The 19,053-nt window shown below is 42.7% G+C and overlaps 1 protein-coding gene across 1 annotated transcript in view; it reads left to right on the top strand.

Annotated features, from left to right (window-relative positions):
• Nucleotides 1–19,053, top strand: part of PKP2 (plakophilin 2) — a 91,756-nt gene that overhangs the window by 8,141 nt on the left and 64,562 nt on the right. Inside the window, exons 2-4 of the mRNA XM_028113214.2 lie at nt 6,155–6,267; nt 6,956–7,650; nt 18,842–18,977. Of these exons, the coding sequence (XP_027969015.1) occupies nt 6,155–6,267; nt 6,956–7,650; nt 18,842–18,977 (944 nt within the window). The remainder of the gene's footprint in view (nt 1–6,154; nt 6,268–6,955; nt 7,651–18,841; nt 18,978–19,053) is intronic.

Here is a 19,053-nt window from a genome sequence, read left to right as displayed (position 1 = left end):
CATTTTCCAGCCTGAGCAAGTACTCACCTGAATTGTATGCATGCTGTAGAATTGCGTTTTCCACAAATATCTGGTTATTTTTCTTAGAAGGTAAGAACCGAAGATAAAAGAAGTATTTTTTTTTTTCCAATGTAAATCCAGGGTAATGAACCTTGTGTCATAGGCCCACACAGGCAAAGAAAAATCCTTCACTAGTTCTGGAGTCCTGTTGTACGGTTCTTGATAGGTCCTAATGTATTCATGTTTTAAGCTCCTACTTTTGTTAGTAAATGATTCTAAGGAGCCATTTAAAAATGAATTTCTCTATATGGATTTTTTCCAAGAAGGTTCAGGATGCCCTTTCTCACCTGTAATAACAGGCCCCCAATTTCACCCTTAGGGAAAAAGTTAAATCTTTTTTAAGATATGTGAAGAAAGAGAACTGCTATTACCAAGAGGTTGCTGCAGAAAGGCCAAATACAAGAAGATGATAGCTCTTAGACTTCTGGGCTCTCTTTCCACCAAAAGACCACTGTCAGCCCACACTGTGAAGGCAACATCTTGTGACCGGCAGCACAATTAAGTGTAGCATTTAAATCAATACCAGCAGGGGCGCCTGGGTGGCTCAGATGGTTGGGCGTCTGCCTTCTGCTCGGGCTGTGATCCCAGAGTCCTGGGATCGAGTCCCGCATTGGGCTCCCTGCTCCTTGGGAGCCTGCTTCTCCCTCTGCCTCTCTGTCTCCCATGAATAAATGGATAAGATCTTTAAAAAAAAAAAAAAAAAATCAATACCAGCCGTGAACGCCTGCTGATGTCTATGTATGTATCTAACTTTACCTGTTTTCATGGGAATTTCTTCTCCAGCTCTACAAATTCTCTTCTTAGAGCTTAGGGTAAACCAAATCCGTTTTTTTAACCATGAGCAGAGAGTACTAGAAGCTTGAAAGAAAAGGTGCTTTTCTGAATGTGAATGCTACTCTGTTAGAAGCAGGTTATATACACAGTTCTCAATCATCTGTTTCCCATACGGGAAGCCGTAGTTGGTTTTTTAAACACGCTCAGATATAGGTGAGAGTCACAGAGGCCTGTCAGTTTGATTTTATAAGTGTATTAAATTTAACCAGTTAGGTAATAAAGCTGCTCACAAAACCCAGAAACAAAAGACTGATTATGGAAGTCAGTTTATTTTTAACCCTGACAATAATCCATTATTTTGGACAATACCGGCGTACATAACCAGAAACCAAGAGAGTTTCCCCCTCGCAGCTCCTCAGGGAGTAAGATTCACGTTCAGACCAGGAAAGAGAGAAAATCACATTATCCTGTGAGGTCGACGCCTCTGCAGGCTTCTGCGCAGCTTGGAATCCTCCCACCATCAAAACCCAACTCCCATCTCTCACCCCTACTCTATCATTGCTTTGACTGGAATTGCTTATTATTTGAGGAGGTGGAGCTTAAAGTTGTTCTGTAATTATCTTCTTCATCTCCCTTAAAGTGGGCTCCATACAATGTCTCTGGCATTCTTAGATTGAAAGGTATGGATAATGTTGCCCAATTTATATTAATTTGAAATAGTTCCTATAAATCATCACCATCTTTAGGAAACAAGCACATTTGCATACTGTGCAAATGAAATGACTGCAAAAACCACAATACTGTCATTGTGATCCTCAGTGGCTGGGTCAGTCACAAATAACCAGAGAAAGTTAAATTCCAGATCACTGGTAAATTTACCAGAATAAAAATTCTGAGATATAACACAGTGTAAATTAAGGCATGTGCTCTAGTTTATCCCTCTTTCTAGAACAGATTACTTCATGGGAAAGGGTAAAAAACAAATTTTCGTAACCCAAATTCTAAAAAACAATGTCTCATTTTTGCATATTGTTTTACACTTTTAAAAGCATTTGAATATGCTTCTCAGGTAAACCTCTCTCTCAGCATCTCTGCTAGTGACGAGAATTATGGGAAACTGAAGCATATAAGTGATTTGTCTAGGCACACAGAGAGTAGGGGAGTGGAGGCTCCAGGCCAAGTCCACAGATTTCTTCTGTTTAGGGAAGATACCTGCCTCATTTTGTGATATAAAGAAATTCTTTGAAATACAATGATACCCTAATTTTCCATGTTAGAAAATCTTGAGTTTTCATGTTGGTTTATTTAAAGTAGGATATGCCTGTAAGTAGGCTATGTTTTTTGTTTGCTTTCTTTTTTCTGTTTTTGGAGAAGGGCATGGCTGAGTTATTACATATGTTTAGTAGTTATTGCATATGTTTATTATATATTTTATCCTCTGAAGAGAAAAATGACTTGCCTTAGATGAGATTAGTTTCCATCCTGATTAATATATTTATATATATATTTAAAATTTCCACCCAGTTCAAAATTTCTTTAAAATCTTAGAATAGAGGGACGACTGGGTGTCTCAGTCACTTAAGTGTCTGCCTTCGGCTCAGGTCATGATCTCAGGGTCCTGAGATCAAGCCCCACATCAGGCTCTCTACTCAGCGGGGAGTCTGCTTTTCCTTCGCACTTCCTCTGTGCTCTCCCTCTCTCTCTCTCTCTCTCTCTCTCTCTCAAATAAATAGATAAAATCTTTTAAAAGAAAAATAAAATCTTAGAATACATTTGCTAATTCATCTTTAAGCCACTATACTGATGGCAAGCTCATGACTGCCTAGGCAACAGTGTGCATTGCTTGTTGTTTGAGATTGGCCTTTTAACCAGAGAAACTGGCAAGCTAAATATCAGGAGTCATAGCCTTTCTAGCACAGGAAGAGAGTCTGTGGTTTAAAGATCCAAGCTTATTTTATTCCTTGTTCCCAACTGTGTTATAGTTATTTTGAGAACCAGTAAACTGGTCTCGGTTCATTCATCTGAAAACTTCCTTATAAGGACTATGTCAGCAAATAAAGAATTAATAGAGTATTTGGGATTGCCCAGGTGAAGATTCTAGAGGAAAGAGAATGATTGCTTTTGGTTTTCCTATCAAAACCTATGATAATGATCCCTCCAGGGCTTTGGTAAATGGCAGTTTCAGAAAAACTGCAGTGCAGTCAAACAGCAGAGACCAGTGGCAATGAGGAACCCGGAGTTCAAACGTGATACAAAATTGCTTTGCAATCTAAAGCAAGTAATTAGGTTTCCCTGTTTATAAAGGAGATGATAGGAGCTGGCTCTGCATCACAGAATATTGGAAAGAAACAAAATAATCTGAGCTCTTTAAAGAAAAGTAATATTGAGATACAAGGAATTCATATAAGTTGCTTTAAAAAGCCTTACAGCCTCCAGCAACAATGTGAGTTAAACCTTTTACTTCAATAGGTCTGATTATAAAACTCACTGATTAGCTATTTTGATAGGATACGTTGTTTCACTGGATCTTTTCCAAAGATTCTTACACATTTAAAAAAATCCTTGCAGGAATCTCAGCTTGAAAATGGAAGTTGTCCCCTATTAACTGTTCCTGAACGTCTGCCTGGAAGTAGGGCAGGGGTAATCCTTAATACTGCAGGCGATGATGGGCTAGAGGGGCCCAGGAAAAAAACTTCCGTGGGTTTTTAAAATTGCACCCTTACATCATCTGTCATGTAACTGGAATTAATAGTTCTAGCTACCATCCACATATGTCATTAGTATTTTCCCATTCTAGATTGTCCCTGACTCATATATTCAGTTTTCATATAATCTAAAATTCTGAAACGACTTTTTTGGGAGACCATAAATTTGATTTCTACATCTCCAGTGCTGAGAGCACCCTAGTCCCCAGACCTTTCGGTATGAGAGCCAAGATGTTCCCTGGACCTGCCCAGCCAGCCACCTTTTCCACACCAGCCAGTATGGCCTGCTGCCTTGCTTTTCTGACAGCCTGGGGTGGGGAGTCGGGGTGACAGAAGGACCACTGATCAGGGGCAGAGTTGGGGCCTAGGACAGCCTCAGCTAGCCGGCACGTTGGGCAGGAGCCCCAGGCGGGCATGGAGATTTAAGTCCTTAAGGCATTGCCGCCTTTGCTCTGGGGTTGTAAAGAATTCCTTTCCCTCATTCTGTGTGTAGGTTCCAGACGTTCTCTATCATTGAGGTTAAAACTTAAGGGGCTACCTGACCTTTTGCCTGACCTTATAGAGAAATCAGACCTCTAGAAACAGGAGATACCTGGCTTACCTCAACCTCCCTGGTCTATAGAAAGGTGACAGTTACAAGCCTGCCTCCCCCCAGAACCCTTTGAGGCCTGAAACTGTTTACCGGCCAGGTTGTTTGGCTCCAGGAAGTTAAGACACGTGTACAAACATAATTTGGGATGGATTCATACTTTTTAGTCCTCTCCCCACAACCATCTCCCCTCCCCCTCAAAATATGTGATTCTATTAAAAAAATGTGAATCTATCGCGAGCCTTTGAAATTTTGACTTTATAACAATCTTGCTGGGAGAGTATGTTGGTATGTTCCAATCGTGTTGGAAAGGAATTGCCTGTGTTGTTTTATTCTCCACATCCTTCACAAGTCTGAAACCTAGGAGAGTTCATTGAGTATTTTTTCCTCTGATTTTTAAAGGATAAAGAAATTTTTATTAAAATCTGGGAACCAGAAATTACCAAGGTTTTAGAGATCTGTGATTATTATTATTTTTTTAAAGATTACATTTATCTACCTGAGAGAGAGAAAGAGCATGAGCGGGGGTGGGGGGGGGCAGAGGGAGAGGGAGAAGCAGCCTCCGCACGGAGCAGGGAGCCCCACGTGCTCAGTCCCGGGACTCCAGGATCATGACCTGAGCCAAAGGCAGACATCTAACCAACTGAGCCACCCAGGCGCCCCTTGATCTGTGATTATTTTGATTAATTTTTTTGTTTTATTTTTGGTAAGGCAGTGGGAGAGTATATATAAAGAAGAGCAAATAGAAAGCTGAGAGAAGGGTAAAGGAAGTAGAAGAGGGTCACAACAGTGTCTTCTACCACCCCCTTCCTCAAAAAGGAGTGCTTGTGGGGTTTTTTTTTTTAAGATTTTATTTATTTGACAGAGAGAGGGACAGCGAGAGAAGGAACACAAGCAGGGGGAGTGAGCGGGAGAGGGAGAAGCAGGCTTCCCACGGAGCAGGGAGCCCAATGTGGGGCTGGATCCCGGGACCCTGGGATCATGACCTGAGCTGAAGGCAGACGCTTAACGACTGAGCCACCCAGGCGCCCCAAAAAGGAGTGTTTTAAGAGACATGCATCCATTGAGAGTCCCTGTAGACCCCACAGAGCTGAGCAGGAAGGGGAGTGGGCTGGATTAGACTACCAGACTAAGAGTGAGTCTGGTAATTCTGCAAAAGCACTCATCTGTAGTGCAGACAATGGTTTCTTCTCCTGACTAACTCAGAGTGCCAAATACCTCAACCCCAGGCTTGGCCCCTTTCAAGTGGATGTTTTCTTGACCGCACTGACCCACCTTAACTGTTTTACAAGCTGTCTTACCTACTAGTATTGAGTCACTATTCTGTTTGTCACCATTATATTGAAGCACGTACTTCCTTCTCAGGAAGCTTCTGAATTCCCACCCCGGGTGTAGAGTTCTCTCTTCCTGACTTAAGTTTAACGGAAGGTTTATGGTATGGACCACCTAAGCCAATAAGTGACTCCCAAATTTCTCAGTGTTATAACAAACATTTTTGGATCTTTGGGGTTTTTCTGCTGTTGTTGTTGTTGAAAGATTGTATTTATTTGAGAGAGAGAGGCAGAGATAGCGAGAGAGAACTCGAGCAAGGAGGAGAGGGAGAAGCAGGCTCCCCACTGAGCAGGAAGCTGGATGTGGGGCTCAGGCACAGGACCCCGGGATCATGACCTGAGCTGAAGACGGACGCTCAATCGACTGAGCCACCCAGGTGCCCCCATTTTTGGATCTTTGTGAAAATCGTCTCTCCTCATTGTTCCTTTTTCTTACAAAAAAAATTTAACTAATTTTTAAAAATACATTTTTATTCTTAATTCAGCTTTTATTTTGAAATCTCATAAAGAATGTTGTGATAACATTTGGTCATTTCCCATATCCAAGGGTGATGTTAAACAAGCACTTAAAAAGACTGATGTAAACCTGATACTTCTTACTGGTCTTAATTACTTAAATTTAAAATACACTATTGTTATATAATCTTTAACTACTGATTGGCCCACTTAATGTTTTACTGTATGCTTGACTGCAGGAAATCTTCACCGAACCAGTAGTGTTCCTGAGTATGTCTATAACCTACACTTGGTTGAAAATGACTTTGCTGGCGGACGTTCGCCTGGTACTAAATCCTATGACATGCTAAAGGTAGGATACCAAAGAATAACCCTAGTTATCAGATTACCATGAAAACATTTTTAAACTTACATAGTTTTTTTTTTTAATTCTGTAGATTTTTATTTTTTTTAAGTAAGCTCTATGTCTAACATGGGGCTTGAACTCATGACCCCGAGATCAAGAGTCACATGCTCCACCGATTGAGCCAGCCAGGTGCCCCTTCTATAGATTATTTTTAATGTTTACCTTTCCCAAATATTGCCATTTCCTAAATGAATTATATGAGGATTGATTTTGTGTGGACCTCAGGGAAAACTGGAGACTTTATTTCTTTGGAAAGATTTTATTTATTAGAGAGCGAGCAAGCACGAGTAGGGGGAGGGAAGGGAGAGGGAGAAGCAGGCTCCCCGCTGAGCAAGGAGCCCGATGCAGAACTCGATCCCAGGACCCTGGGATCATGACCTGAGGTGAAGGCAGACGCTTAATGACTGAGCCACCCAGGCGCCCCAAAACTCAGGACTTTAAGTAGTATAAATCCTAGTACAAATACCTAGTCAGCCAACTCTTTTTTTTTTTTTTTTTTTTTTTTTAAGAAAAGGGGCCAACTTCTTCATGTGGTTCAGAAAAATGGACACCTTATGTAATAGTCCTGTAGTCCTTGGTCTTTAACAAAGATGAAAACTGACTTAGGCCTCATTTAAACTTTGTTTCTCTGCAGACAGGCACCACTGGCACTTACGAAAGTCGCTGGGGGAGAGGAACGGCACAGTACAGTTCACAGAAGTCAGTGGAAGAAAGATCCTTGAGGCAGCCTCTGAGGAGACTTGAGATTTCTCCAGACAGCAGCCCAGAGAGGATTCATTACTCGCACAGCGATTACCAGTACGGCCAGAGAAGCCAGGCTGGGCAGGCTTTGCGGCACCAAGACAGCAGGAGATCCACCCTCCTTCTGCCGCCTCGATATGCTCGCTCAGAAATCGTTGGTTTCAGTCACTCCGGGGCCACAAGCAGACATCGCCACTATGACACTTACCACAGACAGTACCAGTACGGCTCTGTGAATGACACCGTGTTTGACAATGCCCCTGTCAACCCGGTGGTGCTCACGTACCCCAGGCCCGGGACCAGTCACAGCATGGGAAACCTCTTGGAGAAAGAGAACTGTCTGACTTCAGGGCCTGCCCCTGGGCACCTCCGGCCACTGGTGCCCCTGCAGGCCGCCAGTCAGAACAGGGCTGCTCAGTCCTGGCACCAGAGCTCCTTCCACAGCACCCGCATGGGGCAGGAAGCGGGGTCCAGCGTCACTGTGGGTGCAGGCGGGAGGAGGACGCACATGACCGCTAGCCAAGTGGCAGCCTGTGGAAGTGGGAACCTGCTCCTGGAGAGAAGCACTTTCACCGACTCCCAGCTCGGGTGAGTTCCCCTCTCCGCCGGTGGGACGGCCGGTGCCCGCACATTCTGTTGCCACAGCCCTTCAGGGTGAGCTGGCACTTCTGGGGCTGCTGAGAGAGGCTTCCAGAGATAAGTGATTACAGCAGTGACTTCTCAGGCGGCTGCCTGATTGACAGATGAGCCTGTCTACCTCAGGGACAGGGGCCAAGCTACCTGCTTCTGTGGCAGGTTATGGAGAAATGTGACATGGAGTCCATCTGTTCCAAATTAGATGGTGGTTGGCCACCCCCTGGCTGTGTGAAAAATCGGCTCCGAACGAGAGCTAACTCCAAAGTAGGCCAAGAAACGGGTAATTGCACGTATTGTCTCAATCAGTCTTCAAAATAAAGGAAGGAAAAGAGGAAAAAATGCGAATTGCTGGTGCTAAGAGTGAAGTTCATGTGCTATTTTGATAACTACTGCTGTAAAAAGATGGAGAGCTGGAGAGCTAAGTAAGCAAAGGCAGCTTAATCTCTAGGTGTCTCTTTCCTTCTTTTGATAGCTGATGCTTTTACTTTTTGATTCTAGCAGCAGTGATTTGGAGGGTTTTTTTTTTTTTTTTTTTTTGGCAATACTGAATAATTAACCAGAGTTTTGAAGTCATTCTTTTGCCTCTCATATTGACTTTCTGGCACGACCAATCTGATCTTTGGAACCTAAGTCTTACTCAGGTTTAATGCTAGAGTACAGAGTTCTTGAACTGAGGAAGTTACTAAGAGAAAGGTTGAGAAATTGATTATTAAATTAGTAACTCCTGAAATAATGATGTAGTATCATTATGGTAAAACATTAAATACATGATTTTTGTTTTATTTCTAAAGTTGCTTGTTGCATGTTGTCACGTCTCATCCCTTTATGTGAAATTGTGCAGTGTATTCATTGACTGGGCAGGCACTGGTGATAAAAGATGTTAGGACTCATCTAATCTTTAAGCAGGAAATTTTTAAAGATTTTTTTTATTTATTTGAGAGAGTGAGCATGCGGCGGGGGTTGGGGAGTGGGTAGGGGCAGAGGGAGAGGGAGAATCTCAAGCAGACTTCCTGGTGAGCACAAAGCCTGATTGGGGGCGGGGGGTGGGGCTCGACCTCATGACCCTGAGATCATGACCTGAGCTGAAATTAAGAGTCGGATGCTTAACGGACTGAGCTACCCAGGCGCCCCAGGAAATATTTTTTATGAAACAAAACTGAGCATGAGACTTCTAACATTTATTATAGAATGCAGATCTTTTTTTTTTTAAGTCCTAAAGCCTTTTATAGAATGTAGATCTTTGTCACTATGGACATACTTATAAAGAAGAAAATGCATGAGGTCATTATTTATGGAGGAAAAAGCTAATCAAGGCCTATAAGTGGATAATTTAAAATTTCTTAAACACCTGCCATGTTCTAGGATTTGTGCTTGGCACAGTTTTCACAAAGTGATTTTAGCAGTAACAACTCTCATGCCACATCCTCTGACAATTGTCATTCTTCTCTTCCTCCACCTCTGTGCCCCCGTGCTTCTTGAGGCACCTGTCACTTCCCAATCTCTCATCACTCTGCTGCACTTTGGCTTCCATCCCCACCATTTAACCGAAGCATCGTCCTCACAGATGTACCAGTGACTGCTTTTTTGCTACATCCAAAGCAGACGCATATTCCGTCCCTATGTTCCTCAGCCTTTGGGTAGCAGTTGACAGCACTGTCTGTGAAGTTCTCTCTTCCCTCGGCTTCCAGGGCACCAGCCTCTTCCGGTTTTCCACCCGCCTCTCAAGCTGTGTCTCCGTCTTCTCTGCGTGCCCCTTTTCTGCATGCCCAGAGAGGTCATCTTCAGTAACCCTTGGCTGAGCCTAGGCTCTCTTCCGGAGAGGTCCATTTATTACATTCGTACCCTTGTGATTCCCCAAGTTTTTTTTTTTCAGAACTGTCCTCTATCCTGAGCTCTACTGAGATCTGCATGTATTTCTAGCAACCTCCTGGGCATCCCAAACTCAGTATATCAAAAAATAAATGTATTATTTCCTCCCTACCCTCTACTCCTAACCATCTCCTCCAGCTGAAGTCCTGTCCCTTACAAACCTGGAAGTCATGCTTATGTTCAACGCCCCCCAGTCCCGCATCACTGTGTTTCAGCCTCCCTAACGGGCCTTAAACTATTACCTTCTGTCCGTCTCCATTGCACACATCTCTGTGCCTCTGGTCTTGCTCCCTCAGAACTCTTCTCTGACCCTTGGAATGATCTTTCCAAATCTAATTCTTTCTCTGCCTCAATTGTAACCTTTGCATAATTCCACCAAGTTTTCATACTTTCCAGCATGGCACACGTGGCTCAGCCCGAGTTTTCACCTCTGCTTATCACTCCAGTCCGTTCCCCTCCATGTTTTCTCACCACCATCCCCCCACACACCCCCTATACAAACAAACCACTTGGAACCTCTTCACTTAACAGGTATTCATTCGTGTATTGCCTTTGTCCCTTCTTTCTTCCTTCCTCCCACCTATCTATATCTATTTCCATCTGTCTCTGTCTGTCTGTCTCTCTTCCCCCCCGCCCCCACTCCCGCAGTAGCTCTGGTTTTGCCTGGCTCATGGTTCTGGATGTAGCTCAGGTCCTGCCTATTTCCTGATCACTCCCCTCACAATCTAGGTGCCCCAGATAACTGCGTGGTGTGGGTGTGTCTGCCAGACTAATGCATTGTGGTTGTTCGTTTCTTACGCCTTTCCCGCTGGACTTTGAACCTGTTGTGAATGTCTTGTCTTTATATTCTCAGTACCCTAGAACAGAGGCAGGCCCATTATAGGCACTAAATAAATGCATGGTGAGAGATGATAGAAGGAACACTTGAAGGTCAAGAAATTTAAAATAAAGAGTAAGAAATCTATTCTTGACAATTCCCAAAGTTGCCATACTAGAGACCAGAATTCATAAAAATGAACTCTTCTTGAAATTTTTGCTCTCTCTGTAAAAGGAGAAAGGGGGTCAGCGGTATTTCCAATAATGAGGAAAGTAAGTCCTCAAGGTGGAATCTCTGCCTGACGCCTATGTCTCTGGTGTCCGCGTCTCTTCCCTTTGAGGTGTGCCCCATGGCAATTCAGCTCCCGGGGCCGCCTCCTGAGAGTCCTGGTTTCCGGGACCCTGTGTTCTCCTTTGCCCTGTATTCTCTCCCATTTCAAACCTATCCAGCCCCTGTTTTTGGAATCTACTTTTTTTTTTTTTTAAATGTCTAGTGAAAGTCCCACATGTAAAGAAGAGTTCTTTCCTATATGTGGAACATTCCTACAGCGTAGGTAGGTACAATCATAAACCTACATAATAACATCAAGTATTAAACAATGGATCTTTCTTTCCAAAAGAAGAATGGCCGGTCAGACAGTTACTAAGGCAGCTGAAAACCAAGACATTGGAGTGAAAAGAAAATCAATATCTGGTCTAAATCAGACTGACAAAAAAGGTTTAAGAAATTACCAAGTGAAACATTCCAGATCTGTTCTTCTGAAAATACGATTTTTGTACCTGTCGGGGACTGGTGGTGCAGCAAATGAATGTCAGGCTCCTCCAGTGTACCCAGCGCTGCAAGAGATAGAAAATGGAATGGACTATATGTAGGTCTAGGACAGGATTGGTGAAAAAGAAAATAAGTCACATCATCAAGTGCTGGCTGATGGGAATTCAGAAAACAAAAGAGCATTGTGCTCTAAGATTAGTAGATGGAGCCCATGGAGAGAGATTGGATCCCTAGTAGGATTACCGATCAAGTTCATGACATAGAGAGGCACAGAGCAGAAAAAAATCTTCTACATTCTCTTAATTACCAATGTCTTTAGTTCTTTGTTTCTTCAGATATCTTTGAACTATATCTTTCTTTCCATTTCCATTTTTAATGGCCCAGTTCAAGGCTTTATTGCCCCACTAAGACTCTTCTAGTTCCCTCAAAATGTTCTCTGGGAACACATACCCACGCCAGAGGCATATTCCCAAAGCAGTGCTCTTTCATCACACTTAAATCTTTGTGAAGTGGGTGAATTTGTATTTCCTGAGCATCTGACAACACCCAGGAGCTTTCCATTCATCATCTCACATTCGTTTGGCCCTCTGAGATGTAGCCCTATTAATATATATAATATCTGGGAACCATGCCGGGGCAGGGCTGCATTGTTAGCCAGCAAGAACGCTGGTTGCTGAAGGATTGCACACACAAAAAAGTACCATTTTTTATTTTTTTCCTGTATCATCTATTCTGACCAAAGATACTTTACACTGCTTCCTCTTGGCATTTTTCAACTTACACTGACATCATTTTAACATTATCTAAAGTTGTTAAAAAGACTCAATTCTGGAGAATGTGTTCAGGTAATAAGGGGGCCCAGGGGCAACTACTCTTCCTGACTGTCCTCTCCACCACCACCCCCCCTCCGGCCCCATCTCACAAGCCACGTTTCCGCAGGCTTCAAGAAGTGTTTTGTGATTGAGTGGGAAGGGAAGTAGGAAGGAGGGAAGAAGAGAGAGAGGGAAGGAGGGGAGGAATGCTGTGGGAGGATAGAGGAGGAAATTCAGAAAAGCTCTAGCTGGGGACAGGGACACAGGAAAGATTTCGCAGAGCTGTTGGTACTTGAATTGAGTCGTGAAGAATGGATAAGAATGGGGTAGAACGGTGGGCTTTCTGGAAAAATCAGAGCAGCTCATCAGGAGGCATGCAGTGTTTAGAGAAGGATTAAAGCTCAGTGTAGCTGGAGGATGGGGTAGGCGGTCAGAGGAGGGAAAGGAGTGGGTGCAGATGGCAAGAAGATGGAGCCAGACTGGGGTCAGAATGTATGCTGTGTTCCAGAGCTGGACTTCACAGATGCTCGCAAAATGGAAAATCGACACCCTCACAGCTGTAGCAGACCCTCTTAAAGAGGAAGTCTCCCTTTGGTTTGGGAGTTGTTTTTAGTGATAAAGTGAAGTAGCGCAGGGTTGACTAGCCGTGGATGCAGAGCCGCTTTGTGAATCATGTTCAGGAAAATAAAGGATTAGAATAATGGAATTATTTGTGGGTGTTACAAGTGTTGGGAAATTCAAACTTTCCTGAGTCATGTATGACTTATGAAATGGATTAAAGGCTTAATCTTTAAAAAAAAAAAAAGACTGCATAAGAAGGCTATTCTTACAAGTGATCCTTCATCAGTTAAAACACCTGTAGTGTTAGAGGGTAAACACTTAAAATTGCCACGAGATGGAGAGTATTAGAGTTTTGATTTCTCTGTAAAGGCACTGGAGTCCATGCATATAAAATATTTCCGTCTCATTTATTTTTTTTAAAGACTGTGTTTATATATTAGAGAGAGAGAGAGAGCACACGAACAAGTGGGGGGAGGGGCCGAGGGAGCGGGAGAAGCAGGCTCCCCGCTGAACCAGGAGCCCAGCATGTGGCTTGATCCCAGGACCAAGATCATGCCCTGAGCTGAAGGTAGACGCTTAACTGCTTAACCAAGTGAGCCACCCAGGCGCCCCTTCATCTCTTTTAAAAGCTGTGTTTATACCAAATAAAAGTGACTCAAATAGTAATAACCTACATTTTTATCCATTAAATTGGCTCCTGAGGCATAACTTTAAAACATGAGATCATTATATAATTCTCAGTACAGATGCCAGAACTGTTCTACTTCCTTCTTAATACTCTTATACTCATGAGTTAACACTGGTATGTTTGAACATGGTGTATCAGAAGCACTGGGTATTGGTTTTTAGTCATGAGTCCCATTACTCTTACCTCCTCACCTGTGTCACATCCACCCACACACAAACACACCATTCACAACACTACACATACATACGCTCGTATCTACACATGTATTAGTGGGCTAGCCTGATATGAGAGAATTTACAGGCATACCTCGAAGGTATGGTGGGTTGGGTTCCAGCCGGCTACAAGAGAGTGAATATCATAGTAAAGTGGGGCAAATATGAATATTTTGTTTTCCCAGTGGACATAAAAGTTATGTTTACACCACAATCTATTAAATATGCAATAACATTATGTCTAAAACAATGTACATACCTTAATGTAAAACTACTTTATTGCTAAAAAATGCTAACCGTCATCTGAGCAGAGAGTGGTCATCTTTTTCCTGGTGGAGGGTCTTACCTCATTGTTCATGGCAGCTGACTGATCAGGGTGGTGGTTGCCGAAGGTTGGGGTGTGGCAATTTCTTAAAATAAAACAATGAAGTTTACAGGGCACCTGGGTGGCTCAGTCGTTAGGCGTCTGCCTTCAGCTCAGGTCATGGTCCCAGGGTCCTGGGATCGAGCCCCGCATCGGGCTCCCTGCTTGGCAGGAAACCTGTTTCTCCCTCTGCGCTCCCCCTGCTTGTGTTCCCTCTCTCACTGTGTGTCTCTCTCTGTCAAATAAATAAAATCTTAAAAAAAAAAAAAAGACAATGAAGTTTGCCCCATTGATTGACTTTTCCTTTCATGAATGATTTCTCTTTAGCATGTGATGCTGTTTGATAGCATTTTACCCACAGGAGAACTTCTTTCAAAATTGGAAACAATTCTCCCAAACCCTGTAGCTTCTTTAGCAACTAAGTTGATGTAATATTCTAAACACTTTATTGTCATTTCAACAGTCTTCACAGCATCTTCACCAGCAGTAGATTCCATTTCAAGAAACCATTTTCTTTGCTTATCCATATGAAGCAACTCCTCTTCTTTTAAAATTTTATCATGAGATTGCAGCAATTCAGTCCTATCTTCAGGCTTCACTTCTAATTCTAGCTCTCTGGTTATTTCCACCACATCTGCAGTTACTTCCTCTACTGAAGCCCTGAACCCCTCAAAGTCATCCTGAGGTTTGGGATCAACTTCTTCCAAACTTCTGTTAATTTTGATATTTTGATCTCTTCCTGTGAATCAGGATGCTCTTTATTTTATTTTATTTTTTAGTTTTATTTATCTACATAATCTCTACACCCATCGTGGGGCTCAAACTCACGATCCCAAGATCAAGAGTCACTTGCTCTTTCAACTGAGCCAGCCAGGCACCTTGAATCAGGAATGCTCTTAAATGGCACTTAGAATAGTGAATCCTTTCTAGAAGCTTTTCAATTTACTTTGTCCAAATCCATCAGAGGAATTACTATCTATGGAAGCTATAGCCTTGTGCAGTGTATTTTTTTTTTAATTTTTTTTATCTGAGTGTGTGTAGTTGACACACAATGTTACATTAGTTCCAGGTATATAACATACTGATTCAACAAGTTTATACATTCTGCTGTGCTCCTCACGAGTGTAGCTCCATCTGTCACCATACAACCCTATTACAGTACCATTGGCTGTACTTATGCTGTGCCTTTTATTCCCGACTTATAAAAACTGTAGATCGCTTCATGCAAGGCCATGCTAATCTTCACTGTATGGTTCCAATTTTAGTATATGTACCGCCAAAGCGATGTATTTCTTAAATAGTAAGACTTGAAAGCCAAAATTACTCATTGATCCACGGGCTGCAGAATGGATATTGTGATAGTAAGCATAAAAACAACATTAATCTCATCGTATGTCTTCATCTGATTTCTTGGGTGATCATGTGCATTGTCAATGAACAGTAATATTTTGAAAGGTATCTTTTCCTTCTGAGCAGTGGGTCTCAACAGTGGGCTAAATATTCAGTAAACCATGTTGCAAACAAATGTGCTGTCATCCAGGGTTTGTTGTCCCATTGATGGAGCACAGGCAAAGTAGATTTAGCGTAATTCTTAAGGGCCGTAGAATTTTGGAAATGGCCAGTGAGCATTGGCTTCAACTTAAGAGTCACCAGCTGCAATAGCACCTAACAAAAGAGTCAGCCTGTTTTTGAAGCCAGACATTGGCTTCTCCTCCCTAGCTATGAAAGTCTCAGATGGCATCTTCTTCTACTATAAAGCTGGTTTGTCTGCCTTGAAAATCTGTTGTTTAGTGTAGCCACCTTCATTAATTATCTTAGCAAGATCTGGATGACTTGCTGTGGCTTCTATAAAAGTACTTCACCTAGGGGTGCCTGGGTGGCTCAGTCAGTTGAGCATCTGACTCTTGATTTTGGCTCAGGTCACGATCTCAGGGTCGTGAGATCAAACCCTGTACCACGCTCCATGCCGGGGCATGGAGTCTGCTTGAGATTGTCTCTCTCCCTCTTTCCCTCCCCCCCCCCCAACTTGCATGCACTCTCTCTCTCTCATAAAAGATAAAACAAAATAAAAAATAAAAAAATGTATATCTTTAAAAGTGCTTCACCTTGAGGGACGCCTGAGTGGCGCAGTCAAGCATCCAACTCTTGATTTCGGCTCAGGTCCTGATCTCAGGGTTGTGAGATTGAGCCCTGCTTAGGCTCTGCGCTTAGTGAGGGGTCTGCTTAAGACACTCTCTCCCTCTCCCTTTGCCCTCCCCGCCCCCACCCTGCACGCACTCCCTCAAATAAATAAATAGGTTTGTTTTTTTTTAAAATGTGCTTCACCCTTGCACTTATATGTTATGGAAATGGCTTCTTTCTTTAAACCTTATGAATCAACCTCTGCTAGCTTCATATTTTTCTTCTGCAGCTTCCTCACCTCTCAGACTTTACAGAATTAAAGAGAGTCAGGGCCTTGCTGTGGTTTTGGCTTTGGCTTAAGGGAATGTTGTGGCTGGTTTGATCATCTTTCCAGACCACTGAAACTTTCTCCATATCAGCAATAAGGTTGTTTCACCTTTTTTTTTTTTTTTTAAGATTTATTTACTTGAGAGAGAGCAAGCTAGAGACAGCATGAGCGGGGTTGGGGGGGAGGGGCAGAGAGCAAGGGATAAGCAGACGCCCCGTTGAGTGTGGAGCCCCATTCCCCGGGCTCAGTCCTAGAACCCCGGGATCACAACCAGAGCCAAAGGCAGATACTTGACCGACTGAGTCACCCAGGTGCCCCGGTTGTTTCACTCTCTTATCATTTGCCTGTTCACTAGAGTGAAATTTCTGTTTCCTTGAAGAACTTTTCCTTTGCATTCACAATTTGGCCAGCTGTTTGGTGCAAGAGGCCTGGCTTTTAGCCTTTCTTGGCTTTCAATGTGCCTTCCTCACTGAGCGTAATAATTTCTAGCTTTTGATTTAAAGTGAGGGACGTGCAACTCTTCCTTTCACTTGAACACTTAGAGGCCATTGTAGGGTTATTAAGTGGCTCAATCTGTGTCTCAGGGAATATGGAGGCCCTACGGAGAAGGAGAGAGATGGGGCAATAGCCGGTTGGTGGAGCAGTCAGAATACACACATTTATCAGTCAAGTTCACCATCTTATGTGGGTGTGGTTCATGACACCCCCCCCAAATAAATACAGTAGTAACATCAAAGATCATTGATCACCGAACACCATAGCAAAAAAATTTGAAATGTTGTGAGAATTACCAAAATGTGACACAGACACATGAGGTGAGAAAATGCTGTTGGAAAAATGGCACTGATAGGCATGCTTGACACAGGGTTGCCACAACCTTCAAATTTTTAAAAAAGCAATATTGTGGGGCGCCTGGGTGGCTCAGATGGTTAAGCGTCTGCCTTTGGCTCAGGTCATGATCTCAGGGTCCTGGGATCGAGCCCCACATTGGGCTCCTGGCTCAGCGGAGAGCCTGCTTCTCCCTCTCCCTCTGCTCATGCTTTCTCTATCTCTGTGTCTCAGATGAATAAATAAAATCTTTAAAAAAAAATAAAAATAAAAAAATAAAAAAGCAATATTGCAAAGCATCGTAGAGTAAGGTACAATAAAACATGGTATGCCTGTATTCATTGTGCTTGTTAGCAAGTACTGGAAAGTACCCTGCCAAGCTATCTTTTTGTTCTCCATTACCAGGAATGAATTAGGTGTAACTCTCTTTGAAGCCAAAGTCCTAGGATACCTTTAAGGCAAGTTTTTAGCCACAATTCTAAGATGTTGCCATCCTGAGTCTGCTTTCTCTGAGTCAGTGCTTAAGGAAGCATGAATGTGTTAACATCCACAGTTATAATAGGTTGCTTAACTTAGTTACCCTCCAGGCAGAAATAAAAGGGAAGAAAAAACCAGTTCGATGAGGCATTTGGGAGTTACTGTTTTACAAGTGGCAATTTTATTTGTCCTCTATAAATTATCCTCTCTTGTGTCAGACTGCATCAGATTTCATCATCACTATAAATACCCACAATTAGTAAAGGACAAAAGTACACTACTAGATAGACATAAACCAAATGTCATTGCAGTGGCAAAGCAAATGGTGACAGAATGGATACAAAATTGTTTTCTTTAAGAAAAAGCATATTATAGGGGCGCCTGGGTGGCTCAGTCGTTAAGCGTCTGCCTTTGGCTTGGGTCATGATCCCAGGGTCCTGGGATTGAGCCCCGCATCAGGCTCCCTGCTCTGCGGGAAGCCTGCTTCTCCCTCTCCCACTCCCCCTGCTTGTGTTCCTCTCTCGCTGTGTTTCTCTCTGTCAAATAAATAAATAAAATCTTAAAAAAAAAAAGCATATTATAATTATGTTTAATCATTACTTTTCCTGATGGATTCTGTCACAGCATGCCTTATTTGAACAAAACAAACTCAATTTTACTGGCTTTTACTGTTTACATACTATTATTTTTATTAGAAAACTTTTTGAATGCTTATTTTAAAACTCATTATTAGGTGAAATAACAGATTCTGAGCAGCTTTGAGAAAAATCTAATGATTATTGAGGGAAGGTGTTTCGTCCACAGATGTAACATTACCATGGTAGAAATAATTTTTAATTTCTAAGATCAAATTTAAGTTCCACATAAAGTCTTCTTGTGCCTTACTTATGTATGTGTGTATTTATGTATGTATGTATTTATAAGTGGCTCCACTGACTGAGCCACCCAGGTACCCCACACATTGTGCCTTTAAAGTGACCTTTTAGTATGTAATTATCATACTACACATATTTATCTTAAACAGACTTCATCTTCTTTCTTTGGTATATATTATGATTCTGCTCAATTCGGTGACATTTTCAGAGGCCAGTCTGACCAGAGCTGGAATATTTCTTCTGCTAGCTTCCTGTACCTTCTGATCTTCAGGTGCTGATTTTTCTTTTGGGGGAAGAGAAGCCAATGCTCAGATGTTCTAGGTGCTTTCGGATATTAGCGGAGTCATTTCTGGAGAATCAGGTTGGTAGGCGGGAGGGAGCAGGTTTGGAATTCTGCTGAATCTGTGACTGTTTGTCTAGGAATGCAGACATGGAGATGACTCTGGAGCGAGCAGTGAGTATGCTCGATGCAGACCACACACCGCCCCCCAGAATTTCTGCTGCAGCTACTTTCATACAGCACGAGTGCTTCCAGAAATCTGAAGCGCGGAAAAGGGTGAGTGTCATCTTAAGTCCAGTTTAAAATTATCATGCTTTCACATCTATTACAGTGGCCATACAAACTGAAACAT

The sequence above is a fragment of the Eumetopias jubatus genome, unplaced genomic scaffold (genome assembly GCF_037043125.1).
Source record: "Eumetopias jubatus isolate StellerSeaLion01/CBP00866 unplaced genomic scaffold, mEumJub1_p1.0 scaffold_8, whole genome shotgun sequence".
NCBI classification, from domain to species: domain Eukaryota; kingdom Metazoa; phylum Chordata; class Mammalia; order Carnivora; family Otariidae; genus Eumetopias; species Eumetopias jubatus.
Note: the sequence above shows the minus strand (reverse complement) of the source record. Positions and strands in the feature narration are given on the sequence as shown.